The sequence below is a fragment of the Orbicella faveolata genome, unplaced genomic scaffold, assembly GCF_042242905.1.
Source record: "Orbicella faveolata isolate gen_17 unplaced genomic scaffold, um_ofav_v1 contig_37, whole genome shotgun sequence".
NCBI classification, from domain to species: Eukaryota; Metazoa; Cnidaria; class Anthozoa; order Scleractinia; family Merulinidae; genus Orbicella; species Orbicella faveolata.
The window spans coordinates 3,285,623-3,304,617 of record NW_028301566.1 but is presented as its reverse complement, the minus strand read 5'-3'; the positions used below and the strand labels follow the sequence as shown (position 1 = coordinate 3,304,617).

At 39.8% G+C, this 18,995-nt stretch overlaps 2 protein-coding genes across 3 annotated transcripts; both read left to right on the top strand.

Annotated features, from left to right (window-relative positions):
• The first annotated feature begins 670 nt into the window (after positions 1-670).
• Positions 671-1,676, top strand: LOC149101630 (uncharacterized). The gene has a single exon (XM_089275730.1). It carries the CDS (start codon positions 1,174-1,176, stop codon positions 1,609-1,611), a length of 438 nt encoding a protein of 145 aa, XP_089131856.1. The 5' UTR covers positions 671-1,173; the 3' UTR covers positions 1,612-1,676.
• A 7,799-nt stretch (positions 1,677-9,475) lies between these two features.
• On the top strand, positions 9,476-17,697 carry LOC110043836 (uncharacterized). Of its 2 annotated transcripts, XM_089275678.1 has the most exons (6): positions 9,476-9,553; positions 10,636-10,785; positions 12,597-12,689; positions 15,123-15,248; positions 16,070-16,125; positions 17,354-17,697. In XM_089275678.1, exons 2-6 carry the CDS (start codon positions 10,668-10,670, stop codon positions 17,441-17,443), a joined length of 483 nt encoding a protein of 160 aa, XP_089131804.1. In that variant the 5' UTR covers positions 9,476-9,553; positions 10,636-10,667; the 3' UTR covers positions 17,444-17,697. The 2 variants fall into 2 exon arrangements, with proteins under 2 accessions (XP_089131804.1, XP_020604995.1); XM_020749336.2 differs by lacking the exon at positions 16,070-16,125.
• Positions 17,698-18,995: the final 1,298 nt, after the last annotated feature.

Here is an 18,995-nt window from a genome sequence, read left to right as displayed (position 1 = left end):
TCTAGATTCCCTGAATCACGCAACTTAAAAATGGGATAATCTGTCACACAATTAAATTGGAACTTTCATGACAAAAAAACGTTCACTGGCTATATAAAGTTAAAACTTTCAGAGCTCTCGGCTGCCAGACTACAGCCTTGGATGGATAAAAAATGGAAAAGATAACAACTACAAATATATACAAAAATAGGTAGAACTATAGAAAGAATATATTAAAATGGAAAAATGTAAGTGTTAAGAATGGCTGACTGTTAGGATCGAGAAACGCCGGTCAACGACCCATTTGGCAAATCGCTCATATTTTGCCCAAAGATACCCTTAGGTGACCTTATTCTAAAAATCATATTATAAGGTTTCAGCGAAGTTTTATTTTTCAGAAATTCGCGAAAACTTGAAAGCGCGGTCAAAGTGCGGTTTTTCGTGTAATAACATGACCGAAATAAGGTGCGAGGACGAAGCGCTGCTAAAGTCTTAAAATAAATTCAATTGACTTCAAACTTCACACAAATGTGGAACAACCACTCTAATTTATTCCTCGCTTTAAACTAATCTCAGATATGTTGATATAGTGGTTTTCCAAACCATTTTAAAAACACCTATGAAGCGTGTGGAAAATAACAGCAAAATATAGGTCATGTTTAACAGCATAAAACTGCATCTGGTACCTCACTTTCCCATTATTTTACTTTACAGCCTTAAAATGTCATTATTAAACATATACCATGCCAAGTCTCATGCTCGAACTCGCAGTATTTCCCTTTGAGAAAAACGAAAATCTATGTCAATGTGTTGGGCGCAAATAACACAATAATTATACACGAACAAGAGACAAATCAATTTCAATGGCGAAAGTAAAAGGCTACCAGTAATTAAAATCCCGTCAATTCACTGTGACGATGTTATGATGTCATAGGCCCTTCGGGCTTGCGCAGTAGAATGAGATGTATCCCGGATGTAGTTTGTTATTGTATTACGGCTAGTAATGGCGGGCTTTTATGAGCTTCATTAAAAACCGTTGTGTTAGCATCGTTAGTCTCGTTTAGACTACGTTACATGGTGTCAGAAGTGAAACACACATAGTACTGCCGCTCGTGGCCTCGCCGGAAGCCAACTTGGTGAGTTTTTTGAAGTATTTTCTGTGAACTCTCCCGTCGATATTTCTGTACAAGTGTTATGCCTACCATGAGTGAAGAAGGTGGTGGCGCTTCGGGTACACAACCCTCGATGATAACTGTTCCTGTGAATATACCGCTTCCAGAAAGGATGGATTTAAGCGGTGGAAATCTTCCTGTCAAATGGCAACGATTCTCTCGAGCGTGGTCAAATTACGAAATCGCGGCTCAGCTAAAAGACCCCGAAAACCCGGGCAGAAATAAGGAACGACGGGCAGCCACGTTGCTTACGTGCATCGGTTCTGATGCATTAGACGTCATTGATGCTGTGGAGTTTGAGAACGAAGACCAAAGAAAAGACCCGGAAGTGATCTTAGAAAAGATGAACAATACTGCATTGGGGAGTGCAATGAGACCTATGAAAGGTATGTGTTCAACCGTCGGGACCAAGAGTCAAATGAATCAGTTGATGCTTACGTCACCGCATTACGAAAATTAGCGAAGACATGCAACTATGGGTCATTAACAGACTCACTTATTCGTGATAGAATGGTGGTGGGCATTAATGACAATTCTGCTCGTAAGAAGCTCCTGCAGACAAGCAAGCTCACTTTAGAACAATGTATAGACATCTGCAGATCTTCGCAGACATCAGCAAGGCAGCTAAAGGAGATGAATCAAGAGGATGTCCGTTTCGTGAAGGAAGACAAAAGAAAAACAGTTGACAAAAAGAAGACAAAGGTTCCAGAGAAGAACCACAACGAGTCACAAGAACGCAAGTGCAAGTTTTGTTCAAGGCACCATCCTTTCACGAAGAAGAACTGCCCTGCTTGGGGAACATCTTGCAAGAATTGTGGCAAGCCAAACCATTTTGCGGTGTGTTGCCAAGAATCTAAGAAGAAAGTGCTGTCTGTGGATTACACATCCGAAGATGAGGAGTATGAATATGTGGCCGAGATTGAAGTGAAAGAGATGGTTAATGCATTAGCCTCCAGTCGTTCCCCTAACAAAGTTTTTGCCACCCTACTGGTCAATGGAAACCAGGAAAAGTTTCAGTTAGACAGTGGATCAACAGTAAACATCATGACTGATGAGACAGTGTTAAAGCTCTGTGGCCAAAACGGCTTGAGTGAATTGGAAGAAACCCCCGTGACCCTGGTAATGTACAACCAGTCAGAGGTCAAACCCTTGGGCAAGAAGCGATTCAAAGTCATCAACCCCAAGAACAATAAGAAATACAGCATTGAGTTTCATCTTGTTCATGGTGATTGTAAATCCATTTTGGGCTTGAGGGCCAGCGAACACCTTCAGCTGCTAACAGTCAACAGCCAGAATATCCTTTCGGTGGAGTCAAGCAGTGTGGAGGAGAAAAGTCCCAAGGTGGAAGACTACATTTCGCAGTATACCGATGTGTTCACTGGAGAAGGCAAACTAGAAGGGCTACTCCACCTGGAGATAGACAAGAATGTCCAGCCAGTCCAGCTACCTACACGGAAAGTCCCCATTGCCCTCAGAGAGCCTCTAAAACAAGAACTGGACAGATTGTCAAATATTGGAGTGATTCGGAAGGTCGATACACCTACGAACTGGATTTCAGCACTTGTGGTCACAACAAAGAAAAATGGCAAAGTTAGACTGTGTATTGACCCGAAACCATTGAATGAAGCTTTACAAAGAAATCATTACCCCTTACCTACAATAGATGATGTGCTACCTCTGTTATCAAAGGCCCGTGTGTTCACGGTATTGGATGCAAAAAATGGGTTCTGGCACATACAGCTGGACGAGCCAAGTAGCTTTGCTACTACCTTTGGAACACCCTGGGGACGCTTTCGGTGGCTTCGCTTGCCGTTTGGTGTATCCCCAGCTTCAGAGGAGTTTCAGAGGAGGATTGATATTGCACTTGAAGGCCTACCAGGGCAGAAAGCTATAGCAGATGACATCCTGGTGTTCGGAGCAGGAGACACCGATGAGGAAGCACTCAAAGATCATGACCGAAACCTGCGAGAAGTGTTCAACCGTTGTCGGCAGAAGGGCATCAAGCTTAACTCAGAGAAAATACAGTTCAGACAGAAGCAAGTCAGCTACATGGGTCACATCATATCGTCGGAGGGTCTCAGGGCTGATCCAAACAAGCTGAAAGCCATCAATGAAATGCCGCCTCCTACGGACAAGGAAGGTGTCCAAAGAGTACTAGGCATGATAAATTACGTGCAGAAGTTTGCTCCCAACCTAGCAGATTTGGCCAAACCACTGAGAGAGCTTGTCAAGAAGGACAATGAGTTTGTCTGGGACAAAGAGGTTCATGGCCAGTGTCTAGATCAAGTGAAGCAGGCTCTAACCCAGGCACCTGTGCTCAAGTTCTTCGACCCCCAAAAGAAGACCGTACTCCAGTGCGACGCCTCTATGAGTGGTCTTGGAGCATGCTTGATGCAGGATGGGCACCCTGTGGCGTATGCCTCCAGGGCTCTGACGCCTACTGAGACTAATTACGCTCAGATAGAAAAGGAACTATTAGCAATTGTCTTTGGAGTTGAGCGATTTGAGGGCTATGTCTATGGCAGAAAGACCTTTATTGACACTGATCACAAACCCCTGGAGTCTATTATGAAGAAAAGTCTATTGAGTGCACCAAAGCGATTGCAGAGAATGCTGTTGCGTCTACAGAAATTTGATTTAGAGGTTTCCTATAGAAAGGGTACAGAGATGCACATGGCTGATCCACTAAGCCGAGCTTACCTTCCCCTGGGTAAACAAGACGCAGTTGACACCCAGGAAGTATGGAATGTTGCTGACACAAGATCACCAACAGAAGTTGAGACTGAGTATATAGACATGGCAGAGTCTGTGCCCATTCGGAAACTAACCTTGCAGGAAATCAAAAGTGCCACTGAAGTTGATGCAGAGTTCCAGGCATTAGCTCCTATTATCACCCAAGGCTGGCCAGAGAGAAGGGCTGACGTACCCTCCCAGTTGCAGGTCTATTTTCCCTTCAGAGAAGAGTTCTCAATACAAGATGGTGTGGTGTTCAAGGGTGAGCGCATTATAGTACCATCTAGCCTCAGGCAATGCATGATGGATAAAGTACATGCCAGTCACCTGGGCATTCAGGGGTGCCTCAGGAGAGCCAAAGAAGCCTTCTACTGGCCAGGCATCTACAAGCAAATCACAGAATTCATCTCAAGGTGCAGCATTTGCAACAGCTACAAACCAGAGCAGCAGAAAGAACCTCTGAAATGTCACGAAATACCTACAAGACCATGGCAGAGCATCTCAGCAGACCTGTTCGAGCTCAATGGCACCCAGTACTTGATTACAACTGACCGTTATTCTAATTTCTTCGAGTTGGATATACTGACGTCTACGACAGCCAGAGCGATCATTAACAAGCTGAAACCTCATCTGGCAAGATATGGTCTCCCAGACCGACTCACCACAGACAACGGCCCACAGTTCGACTGTGCTGAGTTTCAGAAGTTTGCAACCGAGTACCAGTTTGAACACGTTAAAACGTCTCCACGGTATCCTCAATCCAATGGGAAGGCTGAGAACAGTGTCAAAACAGCAAAAAATATCTTGAAAAAAGCTGCTGATGCCAGCCATGATCCACACTTGTCTCTACTGGACTTCCGGAATACACCATCAGAAGGAATGGACAGCACCCCTGCACAGCGTCTCTTCTCGCGTAGAACCCGTACCGCACTACCCATGGCTAGCCACCTGCTTCAGCCAAAAGTCATTCCCGATGTACACCTGAACTTGCAACAGAGACAAAACAAGCAAGCGCTCTCCTTCAACAGAGGTGCTAAAGAGTTGCAACCGTTAAAAGATGGCGATGTGGTGCGGGTCCGACCATTACCAGGTCATTCAAAGTGGTTTAAAGCGCAAGTGAGTAGTCAGGAAGCTCCACGTTCCTATCAAGTCCGCACAGAGGATGGTAGGCTCTACCGCCGAAACCGTTCACATCTATACAAAGTTCCTGAGAACTTTCAAGCGATGCCAGACGGAGACATAGGGGAATCGAAGGTCAATGCTCAAACTCTACTCCCCACCAGGAAACCTACTGAGGAGACACTCCAGGTGCCCCCTGAACCTTCAGCGCTGCAGTTACCAGATGTCTCGCAGCCAGATTTACAGCCAGCTTCGCCAAGCTTTCCCGCTCCTGTCTCTACTAGAAGTGGCAGGATTGTTAGGAGACCCGCTTACCTCAGGGATTTCACCACCTAGGAATCCAGTGTAAAGGCTTTTCGAACAGTTCTGAACAGTGAACAGTGTTAGAGTTGTTTTGTTTAATCACTTGTCCTTTCGTCCATTACCTACCTTACCGTCCCTTCATTTCTTTGTTTTGCTCGTTCAAGGAGGGAGATGTAACGATGTTATGATGTCATAGGCCCTTCGGGCTTGCGCAGTAGAATGAGATGTATCCCGGATGTAGTTTGTTATTGTATTACGGCTAGTAATGGCGGGCTTTTATGAGCTTCATTAAAAACCGTTGTGTTAGCATCGTTAGTCTCGTTTAGACTACGTTACATTCACTGCTATCAGTAGAAACATAATCTCCACTACATAACAACTGTTTTTAGACGTTTTCGATCGAAACATCGCGCGTTAACTTTGCTTATTAAATTTCCTGTCCGCCGTCATGTCTAGTTTGTCATCGTGTGTATTTCCTTTATGTAAACAACACTGTGAATGGTTGTCATAACAAACGCACAGAGATTTTCTGGAACCTCGATGTTTTCGACTCTCCAAAACGCTTTAAGTTCGTTAAGACACAATAATGGATTAACTTGGAATGCTGTTTAGCATTAAGGACGTTAAAGGACCGTAAAGTAATCGAGTTGAAATATCTTGAAGCAAATCAAAATCGCGCCCTTACGCTAATTGCTAAACAGCCGATCTCCGCTCAAGTTCAAGAAGTCGAGAGGTTAATCCGGCGATGTATTACCGGTACAACAACAAAATCAAACCGAGGTCATCAAAAGTGTAAGTTTAAAAATGTAGTGGCAAGTTCGAAATAAATTTCGCCTATATAAATTGGAAACAAGAAGTGAAACGGTCTGACCCGAAACAAATAAACGAGATATTAATACGACTAATTTAATTCGAAAACGTTACAGAAAACATACCTAAAAGCCGTCGATTCCCCTCAGTACCACTCCACATTGCCTTAAAGAGGCCAAGCTTTAGGCTGTAAGAATCAGGGGCCTCATGAATGTGTTTTTATTATATCGGCAACCATGCTGCGTGGCTGATATTCGAGACTCAGTAAAAGTTGTCACACAACCCTACGAGCAGCCCAGTCACGCTTTCACTGCTCTCGCGCAAATGTTCAACAGTAGATTGAAATGCGCTTTTTAAAGCTGTCCTATCCAGGAGCAATTATTTTTCTTGTTCTTGAATGGCTCTTAGTTGTAGCTACAGCCACGCAGCTTGGCCTCTTTAAGGCAATGTGGAGTGGTACTGAGGGGAATCGACGGCTTTTAGGTATGTTTTCTGTAACGTTTTCGAATTAAATTAGTCGTATTAATATCTCGTTTATTTGTTTCGGGTCAGACCGTTTCACTTCTTGTTTCCAATTTATATAGGCGAAATTTATTTCGAACTTGCCACTACATTTTTAAACTTACACTTTTGATGACCTCGGTTTGATTTTGTTGTTGTACCGGTAATACATCGCCGGATTAACCTCTCGACTTCTTGAACTTGAACGGAGATCGGCTGTTTAGCAATTAGCGTAAGGGCGCGATTTTGATTTGCTTCAAGATATTTCAACTCGATTACTTTACGGTCCTTTAACGTCCTTAATGCTAAACAGCATTCCAAGTTAATCCATTATTGTGTCTTAACGAACTTAAAGCGTTTTGGAGAATCGAAAACATCGAGGTTCCAGAAAATCTCTTTGCGTTTGTTATGACAACCATTCACAGTGTTGTTTACATAAAGGAAATACACACGATGACAAACTAGACATGACGGCGGACGGGAAATTTAATAAGCAAAGTTAACGCGCAATGTTTCGATCGAAAACGTCTAAAAACAGTTTTTATGTAGTGGAGATTATGTTTCTACTGATGGCAGTGAATTGACGGGATTTTAATTACTGGTAGCCTTTTACTTTCGCCATTGAAATTGATTTGTCTCTTGTTCGTGTATAATTATTGTGTTATTTGCGCCCAACACATTGACATAGATTTTCGTTTTTCTCAAAGGGAAATACTGCGAGTTCGAGCATGAGACTTGGCATGGTATATGTTTAATAATGACATTTTAAGGCTGTAAAGTAAAATAATGGGAAAGTGAGGTACCAGATGCAGTTTTATGCTGTTAAACATGACCTATATTTTGCTGTTATTTTCCACACGCTTCATAGGTGTTTTTAAAATGGTTTGGAAAACCACTATATCAACATATCTGAGATTAGTTTAAAACGAGGAATAAATTAGAGTGGTTGTTCCACATTTGTGTGAAGTTTGAAGTCAATTGAATTTATTTTAAGACTTTAGCAGCGCTTCGTCCTCGCACCTTATTTCGGTCATGTTATTACACGAAAAACCGCACTTTGACCGCGCTTTCAAATTTTCGCGAATTTCTGAAAAATAAAACTTCGCTGAAACCTTATAATATGATTTTTAGAATAAGGTCACCTAAGGGTATCTTTGGGCAAAATATGAGCGATTTGCCAAATGGGTCGTTGACCGGCGTTTCTCGATCCTAACAGTCAGCCATTCTTAATAAACTAATTGTTCTTTTTTAAAAGAATAGAGTACTGATTGGGGAGCGGTCTAGAATTGTTATCTGCATGATCTATCGAAGCGGTGTGCCATGATTCTAACGTCTTGCGAATACGTGAAGAACCCTTGTCAATCACTTGGGAATTTTTAAAGTCAATAGAGTGATTTGAAGACCAAGCGTGTTTAGCGATGTTGGAACCTCTTGCGTAAGACATCACATTCCTCATGTGTTCTTTATTTTTAATATGTTTTGTCCTGGCTACCGTTCTTCTATTTTTATTGAAAAGTATTGTTGCAGATTCCTTGGTGCTGTACGAAGCCGTGTTTATCACAGTCTCGAATAAAGTAGAAATCGAGGCATTTCATTCACAGATGCCGATAACGAGTCTTGGTCGAAAAGTGCTTTTAACTCCAATGTTGCCCGCTGAACTCACTAGCTGGACTTTGTCGTCAGTTCTTATTTCCGGTCTTGGTTTCGAACCTTTAGGTTTCGAGTTTAGGAAAAATTGTACGTATGGTAAATGACACGGAATAAACCGAAAAAATGAAATACAGAGAGAGTCCGACACTGTAAAGAAGCACCAAGCGATTGGGAGAATGTGTTCATCATAACAGAGCCTCGATATATCGAGATTTTACTGTTAGGAACTTTGGCGGAAGTGAAGACTATCTATTATATATTCTGAGGAGGAGGATTACATCTGCATTGCACTTCCCGTCCGTAAAAGAAAGTTTTCGTCAAAGTTAATGAAAAGTTTATTGACGCTAAAGTGTGATGAACTTCTCAAGAGTTCATCTTAAAATACAAAGACCTGAGTGAGTATGAGAAGAAAACAGTGTTCCAAAAAGTCGAAGCAGACAAACACAAACAAGTTGGATTTTTGTTTTAAAATGCTAACTTCCTAGTATCTCTCTTTTCCCAGTTGCATCCTTGGGAAGAAAACTCTGTAGTTAACTAACACAGTGGATGTTTACCATTTCTTAAAAAAGGAAGATTTTGAAAAATCAACCGATAAACCAGAGGCAAAAAATTTTAAAAATGTATCTTTCAGGCGATAAACACGTTCCCGCCCAAAATGAAAACCAGAGCTGATATGCAAAAACAAGGCTCGTCGGGAACTCATCGGATATTCAAACTCATCTCTAAATGAAAAATCAAATCAATATTACTTCATAACTACTATTGTAGCAACATTGAAATTTCACCTGAAAAAAACGTAGGTTGGGTATGAATCCAGTAGTCTTTACAATACGCTGTGGACCAATTTAAGCCTGTGATTAATTCGAAGATGAACCGCACGCTTTCAGAATTAAGCTGAGGAAAATTCAGGGTGATCTCTGTCTTTAATATAAACAGACGCAGAAATAAAGACTTAGAAAGAGGATCGAAAGTACCGATTATGTTATTCCTGACGGTTCTTGACCAATAAGCGGCTTTCGAAGAAGGCTGAAATTAATATTTTGCCGGGAACCCACCACACGCCCTTAAATGTTAATTGATGGAACGAAGTAAATTTAGCCAATGGCTAAATTTACTACTTACTACTATATTACTATTGTGTTTAAATTTCCATAAAAGGATAATAAGGATAATTATGGAACATCTTAAGTAAAAACTGATATCGATTCCTGCTTGTTGAAGTTTTTCTTTCATATAAGAAGAAGGGGTATCGAATGCTCATCGAAAGCTACATCTGCACGTTTAAGGTAGGTATTGTCCTACGAAACCACTTTAGGTAAGTAAGTAAGTAAGTAAGTAAGTAGGTAAGTAAGTAAGTGGGATAGTCAGTCAGTCAGTCAGTCAGTCAGTAACTTTATTTAACCAGGGTAGCCCATTGCTTATTGAAACCTCAGGGGACCCGCTAGGTTCACTGCAGCCACGACACAAGATAAACCTTCTCTGAAATTCTTAACATTTAGAAACAGTGGGCAGTCCATAACTATTGAGATCACGACCGAATTGAAAGTAGGAATACGCGAATCCTGTTATTTAGCTTTAAAAACAAACCACACCTGTCGCCACGTGCCTGCCGCGGGAACAACAGCAGCTGACGGAAATACAGGTTGCTTTCTTGAGCTACATGGGGAGGCAGCGTGGCCGAGTGGTCCTGCTCCGACTACTATACAAGAGTTGTGTCTCGCTAGACCCTAGTTCAACTGCTTCACACATGTAAATACGGTGTGCCTCCCGCCAGTTAGAATTCTTAAACCTAATATGTTTATTTGAAATCTTTGTTTCTTTTCGTTCAAGTGGCATCCCTGATAACTAGCTGGGTGTAGCTTTTAAGCGCATTGACCAATAAAAGTATTCAACAGCAACAAATTCATCAGCTTAAAAGTTATCTTTCCCTTTGCTTTTCAATCTGGTTTGAAAATCGGTTGATAGATGAAAAGAACTATCGTAAGCAGTGGCGGATCTAGGGGAGGGGTCCGGGGGACCCAGGCCCGCCCCCCCTTATTTTGAGTGAAAAAAGAAGAAATGACTGAAGGAAGAAAAGCCGGCAGGGCAACTAAAACAAAACCGCCCCCCTCCCCCCCACTCCTTAGTTCAAAGTCTGGATGCGCCACTGGTAAGAGATTTGTTAACCAGAGGCCAGGTATATGAAAATGAAGACCTACTCTCTACGTGTCGATTTCAAATTGCGAACCTGCTTATACTCTCAAACCACTCTGAAAACAATACTTCCTTTTCGTAACACAGGATACAATATGCATGGATCTTAATTTGCCCCAATGAATATTTATAGTTGTTCCTTGATTAAAATTAGATCTTGAATTTCTACTCGCAGGTTTTGTTCTCAGCCCTTGGATTTTTAAAACAATGGCGATGCTAAGAAGTCAGCAGCTGTTTGCAATCACCCATTGCCTTCTGGTCTGGTCTAGTACTAGTGTTGCGGGACTTCCCGCTGGAGTGGAAATCAAAAACTTGAGGCTTTGTGGTAAGATACCTCTAATATTTTGATCTCAATTTCAGCTCAGTGTTAAATCACAACTTGCTTTTATTAATCACTTTGGTTAATGAAGTAATTTTCTCCCGCCATTCTCATAATAAAAATAGCTTTCATCATAAGTTTGATCTCATCTCTTATAAACTCACCATTTCTTCCTCCTGCTCTCACTTGTCAGTCGGAATTCTAATCTCTTTAGTCACAGTATATGCAGGGTCCGATCTTAGCCGAAAATATACTCGTTTTTCGATTCGTTCCTACGTGCTGGCATGATCGAGAATCTTAAAACAAGAAATATAACACTTATCCCTACAACCTTTAGAAGCACTAAGACGTTTAAAAATGTGGGAATTTTTGTCCCGAAAGAGATACTCATTAATACGTGTGTTAAAATGCCTATTGGTTTCACCAATATGACGAGCTCCAAAGCTCGCACATGTAAACTGATAAACAACACGTGATTTAACAGAATCAGGAACAAAATCTTTAGTATTAAACATAGTGCTAAGTTTGAACGGAGAGAAAATAATTTTTACATTTAAGATAATTGTTGCATTTGTGCTATCAAGACCGTTTGGTAATTTCAAATGTGAAATTAAAAAAAATGCCAAGGTAACATTTGGCGCGAAATTTCTCGAAACAATAAAGTAGTCAAACACCCACGATTGTGAGCGTAATTTGTCACCTATGATGTAACCAAATGATTTACTCCTCTTTGAGGCCTGGGAAATTATAAGAATTTTGACAAAACGCGCGTGAAATTTCGTGCATTTCCTCAGTCTCGCCAAGAGAAAAAGAAATAAGGAAATATTCACATAAATCCCGAAGGAACAGATAATTGCAAACACCAAATGCAATCAATGAGAGGTTTTCTTATAATTGGCAACATAATGGTGTCTCTAGCTATATAACTGTCTCTTATTTTGTTTTGCATATTTTGTATATAGAGCACTCTTGGGATAAGTGAAACAATTTGATCGTTGTTTATCCGTTATTTGTCTCTTATTTGTATTTCTTCATAAATGAAATAACATGGTTCGTTTTCTGCAGATATGTGATATTCGTGACACTAGTCGTATTCGTTTGAATGAAACCCAGAGGACGGGGGGGGGGGGGGGGGAGAGGGCACTCCCTTATTTTGGCTTGATAGGTATGTGCGGCCCCAAAGGGTATGGTTTTTCAACCTTTTTGGTCATAAATAGGGTATCGATTTTGGCCATTTTTGGCATAAATAGTGTATGGTTTTTGCACTCTAGTCGTAAATTGGGTGGAAGAAGCTACTTTTTCATCGTTATCGATAAGACCATAAACACACAAAAGCCCTTCATGATAAATTACGTTTAGGGCAACTGCGTCAGCCGCAACTGTCATAAATAGGGTATCCAATTTTGATCAGGTCATAAATAGGGTAGGGAAAATCGCAGATTTTGGTCATTAATAGGGTGAGGGTTTTGCGAAAAGGGCCGCATACTCCCACCCAATTTTTCTGAGAATACCCCTTAGGAATGAAGCAAAACTCCGAGCCTATAGAAAAAAGCCCATGGCTTGTTAGAATAAGATAATAAGTGTTACACCCACCGAGTTATGTAGCTCAGCAAAGGTAAATGACAAGATTTGAGGTCACGACACAAATTTACTACTTCTACGAGTCAAAGAATTTTAAAATAAGGTCATATCCCAAATATCTAGACCTACAATTTACTCTCTGCTATTAAAAAATTACTCTCTGTTTTGTACGCTGGACAATATTGACAGGCCTGAGATACCTACAAAAGTAACAGTATTACCGAATTTGTTCACAGGTTCACACAATGAGACTGCCAAAGCCACAGTGTACCCTTGGCCTTTTGTACCATCTCGAAAACCAGCAAATATGAGCGTTACGTTAACCCCCGGTAAGCGAACGTTAAATTTACAGTTAGAATTTATACATTCATGTTTTTATTGTCGTAATAGCTTTTTTGTCCTTTTTTTTCACCATGAATGATAAATTCATAAATTAACAAATTGACGTCAGTTTTTTATGCGTCTGTCCTCTTATTGATGATAAATTGCGTCATAACATTGTCAAAGTGGCTGTGGAACCAAGTACGAGCCGCAGGCGAGTGGTTCCGCATTAAACGGAGTAGACGTTAATTTGTTTTTTACAATAACAAGACCCCAGAATGGTCAAATGCCAGGAATAAATGAGAGGAAAAGACGCCGTAAACTTGCCGTAAACAAAGATAAGTGTATTTTATTCAAAATGACGCGAGCATTGTCAATAGCTTTTCTAGCTTTTTGATTTGCTACTTAAAAAAGTCCATAAAATCTCATTGATTAAAAAGTTGACAGTTTGACAGCTGAAAGTTTAACTTGAAAGATTGCGTAAATTAAAATTTTATCCGACTGTACTCTTATTGATGGTAAAAATGAGCCAATCAGCGCGCGAGAAATTAGACAGTTATTGTAAAATATATTTTTGCCATACAAGTAGGGGATCAATAAATTCGAGTATTTTTGTTTTGCTTTTCTACAGACTCCCTCATCGCTTATTTTAGAAGAATCAGTTTGGATGTAAGCAAAGATTCAAGCTTGCAAAATATAATACGTGATGAAAGCAATACCGTTTAAGTTAAATTGATTGTGGAGGAGAAATGTTTACGATCTTGAAATAATCAAGACGATCTTCGAATGACTGAAAGATAACAGCTACCAAACACTTTTATCTGATTAAGAAATTGAAGAAATTCACCCTGTTTCTATCCAGTTTTAGTAGAAATCTACTAACTTTCCATTACGAACGCCGTTCTCTTATCGGCTACGTCGCTTACTATCTGTTCTGTTGTAGATAGTGAGTAGCCTAGAAGCCGTCGGTTGTCAACGAAATGGCGGCAGCTTCTTTGCGTTTTCAAAGTGTCCGTGAAGAGCCCAAGGGAAGAGCCCCCGGTACTCTCATATATAAGATCAAGAGAAAATTTTCTCTTGATAAGATATATGAGTATGTGCCGCTATAGAAATTAGACAGTTTTGGTCTAGAATGGGGTATAATTTATCGGAAAAGTGGCCAGTGTATAAATAATTGTGTAGAACAGGGTTTCTTACTCGAGGTTCTATAATAGACATTGAAACTCGGGAGTGACTTTGTAAGATACTGGTTATGGTTTAGTTAGCGTATGTTTGACTACTATAGTGATAAAGTTTCTGCATGGAAAAAAGCTGGTCTAGGATAGGGTATGGATTCTGGCGGCCTAGTCCAGGAGAGGGTTGCAAAAGGAAGCTGATCATGGTCTAGTCCAGTAACTTTGTTGACTGATGGAAAAACCGTGTATAATTAACAATTAGATTATGAGCTCGAGTTTTGTATGAGGTGATAGTTGATAAGGCCGTAGGCCGAATCAACTATCGCCTCATAGAAATCGAGAGCGAATAATTTAATTGTTTTAGTAGAATTCTAACTTAAATTATCGCAAATAATGGTTTCCAAATACTTTTCGACGCATTATTGAACCTTACGCTTTAACAAAATCGCACGTATTGAATCGTCCTCGGTAAATTTGCAGTTTTGTTCGCGCGCGCACCGGTTTTTCAATATTTTCAAGTCTTTAAAGTCAAGAATCCGTCCCCTTCTTTTAGTCTTCTCAGGAATTTAATTATCCATTTACATCCAAACTTTCTTCCAAAACTTCGGAAAAACGATAAAAACGTCGCATTTCGTGGACGACCGACAGCTACTGCATTCTAATGAATGATAGTATACGAGTAGTTCAGCCAATCAGATTGCAGCATTTGTATTAGTATACTAGTAGAATTTCTACTAAATAAAGTTAGGTTATATTATCTTTAAGTGATTGAGTGTCCCAGCGGCACACCCCTACCCAAACATTAACAGAGTACGCCCCCTCCCGTGGTTGAAGAGGAACTCGATAATTTACTAGTCGAAAGTGGATTTATATTAAAATAATTAGATATTTCGCTTTCGATTTCTGTGCGTGATAGTCGACCCTGGCTGGTACAGTTGCGAAAGGCATATTGTTCCTGCTGCTTAGCTGTTGAGAGCAATAAAGATAACGATGGCTTGATATTTTTACTGCAATATAAATAAATGGTATATTTCCCTATAATGATTCATGAATATATTTGATTTAGTAAATAATTCGCTGAGTTGTTGTCGTAGATACGAAAGAGCAAGGTTAATTATCTCATCAAGCTTATAAATTTTCATGTTATAAGTATTTCACGTTAACTACCCAAGAAATTACAGAAAGCCACTTTTAATTAGATTGTGATAAGATTAACGGGTTATTTACTCTGTAATCACAGTTAACATTTATATTTCTCTCTGAAAGTGGTTGACGTTTTGGATGCGACGATACAGTATGAACTGAAATCGGTATCAGACGGCCGCGTCATACTAAGAGATAGGGACAACTTATGCATCTATGCTCCTAGACTCTGCAGTTTAGCTGCTGGTGGTAAGTAGTTAAGCAAAAGAAAACCTGGTCAACCTCATCAAGAGGGCTAGATCTACGAAGTTTACGCAATTATTTTACGCGCTTACCAGCTGTTCGAACTGAAATACCACATTAACGGACTAAAGCTGCAAAAGAACTCAAACGAAATGTGCAAGGAAGCCGGAAGGGGGCATTGATTGGCAGATTTGGAAAAGATAAAGACGGATTGCACTGGAATAAACTTGAAAACATCGGCCTGACTCTGTCGAGTTAATGTCACCTCGTATAAGGGTACAGTTACAAATCCTCGGAAAGTACTATTGTTTGATATGTGCACTAAATTTTGTCAATGAAAGACTAGATGTCGGCCAATTTATTCAGTTAAAGCTCATATTTGGCAAAAATAAACAGACTTGCCTAAAATACATCTGTCTGGCACTGTCAATCCTTCGGTGTACTGAAAAATGCAGCATAGGTCATTTTTGTCTTCTATCACTGACAGCGGAACAAAATGAAACTCAGTAACATTGAAATACATATTTAACAGAAAGACAGCTCCATCAGTCCCTTAGTGGGTATAAATATAATTTATTGTAAAGTCAGGGCTAAAAGGACAAAAATAGAGCTTACAGAGGTGAAGTGAAAAGGTTTTGTCACTGTGCGATTTTCTTTCAAGTTTTTAGCTGTTTACCGACTTGTGTCCTGAATTTCACAAATTCAGGGTTTTCTGTTCTGTCTCATTTTAAGCCACATTAAGTACATCATATTATACTGTATGTGTAATTCTTTAACACAAATCTCAGTTCAGTTCAGTTACATGAAAAACATTCCATTGATCTTAGAAACTTCGGTGTGGACCTTATCTGGTATAACGCCCGAAATACCATCATTATTAAAGGTAATCCGTGTAGATATCATAAGTGGTTGAACAATAAATACCAGATTGATGATATAATAGTAATAGCAATAATAACAATAATAATGATAAAAATAATAATAATAATGATAATAATAATAATAATAATAATAATAATAATAATTGTTACTGCACAAACTATTTAAAATAACAATGTAGTTTACAGAAATGAATTGAATTGAGAAAACCTGAGAATTGGAATGACTTGTTTAAAATGTCACAGAAACGTAGCAAAAGTATTTGCGGTTTGTGTCATCGATTGTACGCGAGAAGCAATGGAAAAAAAGAAAAAAGAAAATTACTCTCAAACTTTACAATATACATTCTAATATTTATGGAATCTTACTCGTCCTCTCATGAATACTACTAGCAATAAAAGTACTACTTATACAATGCCAGCCGAGACATTGTCCAAACAAAAGTCATTTTCCAAAATGTGAAAATTGCGACCCTTCGCTCTTGAACCACTAAGACAGAGTAATGCTGACAGTAAAATGGCAAAGGATACTTTCGCACGGAGCTATGCGACCGTAGTGACGTAATCTTCTCTCTTCTTAACGGAGAGGAGTTCCGCAAAATTTATGAACGTTATACAAGCCAGAAGTATAGCGTCTCTTATATCACCTTTTTAAAAAGGATTGAACAATATTCAGATCAGCTTCACTTGCTCCATATATGTGAAGGCTATAAAACCCTTTGAATGGACGATAGCTAAAAGGGAAATCAGTTTCGTCCTGATTAAATTCTTCCTAGTTCTAAGCCCCCTAAGTACATATAGACATTTATTGACTTCAGACAGTTTTCGTCTTTTTGTGTTCCGTAAACCTACAATTGGATTGAAAAGTGACACCAAGAATAGTTAAGTTTTCAAATTGATTTATACTTTACTTGACATCAGTAGCATGGTTCTTTTTCCTAAAAATTAATTCTTTGCACTCGGATGTATTGCATTTCATGTCACTGATTGTCGCGTGTCCAATCTAAAAACTGCTGTAAAGCCATGTCTGAATTGTCGGAGTGATCACTAACCATGATGTACGTCATCCAAGTCGTCTATTTCTAAATCGTTTAAAAATATGTTAAAAATTAGAGCTAGGTAGCTGGCAAGAAATATTAAGGAAACTGTCAGAATTAAATTGTTGATATTGTTATTGTATTATCATTCCTGATTCCGGAATTTTTACATGTTTTTTATTTTATTATCTATTAGATGATGGGTACTGTCAGATTAGAAGTCAGCGTTTTCAACGAGGATCATATCATGTTTTTCTGCCTTGATGTTGTTGCTACGATACACTAGTGAAGCTCGCGATGACGAAAGTACAGTAATCAAGAAATGTGTAGCGTTTATAAGATAAACTTAGTCTGATGAATTCCCCTCTGCAATGCATGTAAGTCACAGTCGTCACAATTAGAAAAGAGGGGAAGATAAAACATACATGTATAATATGCATGGTGCCAAACTTACCTAAAATCGGTTTTGATTAATAAACCAATGTTAAATCAAATCAGTGTATAAAATTATACCAGAAATTAAAACTGTTTAGTGACTAATTGCCTGTCCATCGCGTATTCTGTTATATCAAGTACGCCCGTGAATCGAAAAGTTCTGTTCCTGGGGCAGAAAGGAACAATCTCTTGAATTATCCTACCATTTTGATTTTAAGAAACACAATTCCTTGGTGAGAGAAACTGCAACATCGGAACGGACACAGAAAAACTACTTGCCAGAAGAATCGCACATGGAGTAATTCCTTTCGTTAATTCGAAGTTGCAGTTAGTATCACCCATATCACACCATTTAGAAACCTCTTTCCTCCATGAACGTCCCTAAGTGAGTCTCAATCACACATCCAAGTTTCTATTTTTTGGCATTTTTTTCTCCTTGTTTCTAAACCTCTCTGACCCATGCCAAAGTCAGCTGAACCCGCTAAACAAACATCAAGAAAGTCCTGATTCCTGGTAAAATAACCGCCTAACGTAATTTGACGTTTCGAGCGTAAACTTGCCTCTGAACAAGGGCTAACCCTCCAAATTTTAGTTTCACAGACTTGCTACGAGGGTTAATTTATCTGTATCCACATCAAAATTACAAATAGCCAAGCGTTTCACGTAGCTGCCGACGCAGTCCAAACGTTTCTGTAATTCTAATTCCCCATCATATCAACTAGTCACGGCGACCGTACCGCGATTATAGGCAGAGAGATTTCAAACAAGAGTCGCTTTCTTTTATCTTCCCTTGCGCTCGGCTTTTTGGCGACTACGGCCGTTGAAGCGTGATCGCAATCATGTTACATTCTGCACTCACATTGGCCAATTCGAAACGCCAGCCACGCGTACAAAGTAGACTGTGTAAGGGATGCAAAAGACAAATTTTGTCGCCAGTCCCCTAATACACACACTCGCCCCCGTGAGGCGAAATCATGTCGCGCGATTGTCTTTGAATCAGCCAATCATACCGGTGTTTTGGATCCTTTAATTTTTTCAAATTATTGAACGGTGCAGACACAAAAAAGTTTAAATCTCCTTGTACTTCTTGAGAACTTAAAATGTTTTCGAGGCCGAAACGACCTTTAGAAGATCATGGGATAGATCCAGATGCTAAGAGAAAACTAATCTCGCGACCGTTCCTCCATTATCTACGTTGGAACATATAGCTCTTGAATTCGAAATATTACGATTTTTAACCACGATTCGTTAACTGCCATCCCTTCCATCTTAAGCCTCTCCTCTCGCCTCACGGGGGCTTATGTGTGTATTGACTACCCCCCCCTTATAATTTGTCTGGTCTTATGGCTGTGGTGTTTTTATGGCGTTGCCTTGTGATGTGAGAGCGGTTTGTGAGAGTCACG

Coding starts and splice junctions, on each gene's coding strand:
- LOC149101630 (XM_089275730.1), top strand. CDS start 1,174: ATGCCTACCATGAGTGAAGAAGGTGGTGGCGCTTCGGGTACACAACCC.
- LOC110043836 (XM_089275678.1), top strand. CDS start 10,668: ATGGCGATGCTAAGAAGTCAGCAGCTGTTTGCAATCACCCATTGCCTT. Junction 12,690..15,122: donor GAGCGTTACGTTAACCCCCG/GTAAGCGAACGT, acceptor TCTCTCTGAAAG/TGGTTGACGTTTTGGATGCG. Junction 15,249..16,069: donor CTGCAGTTTAGCTGCTGGTG/GTAAGTAGTTAA, acceptor CATTGATCTTAG/AAACTTCGGTGTGGACCTTA.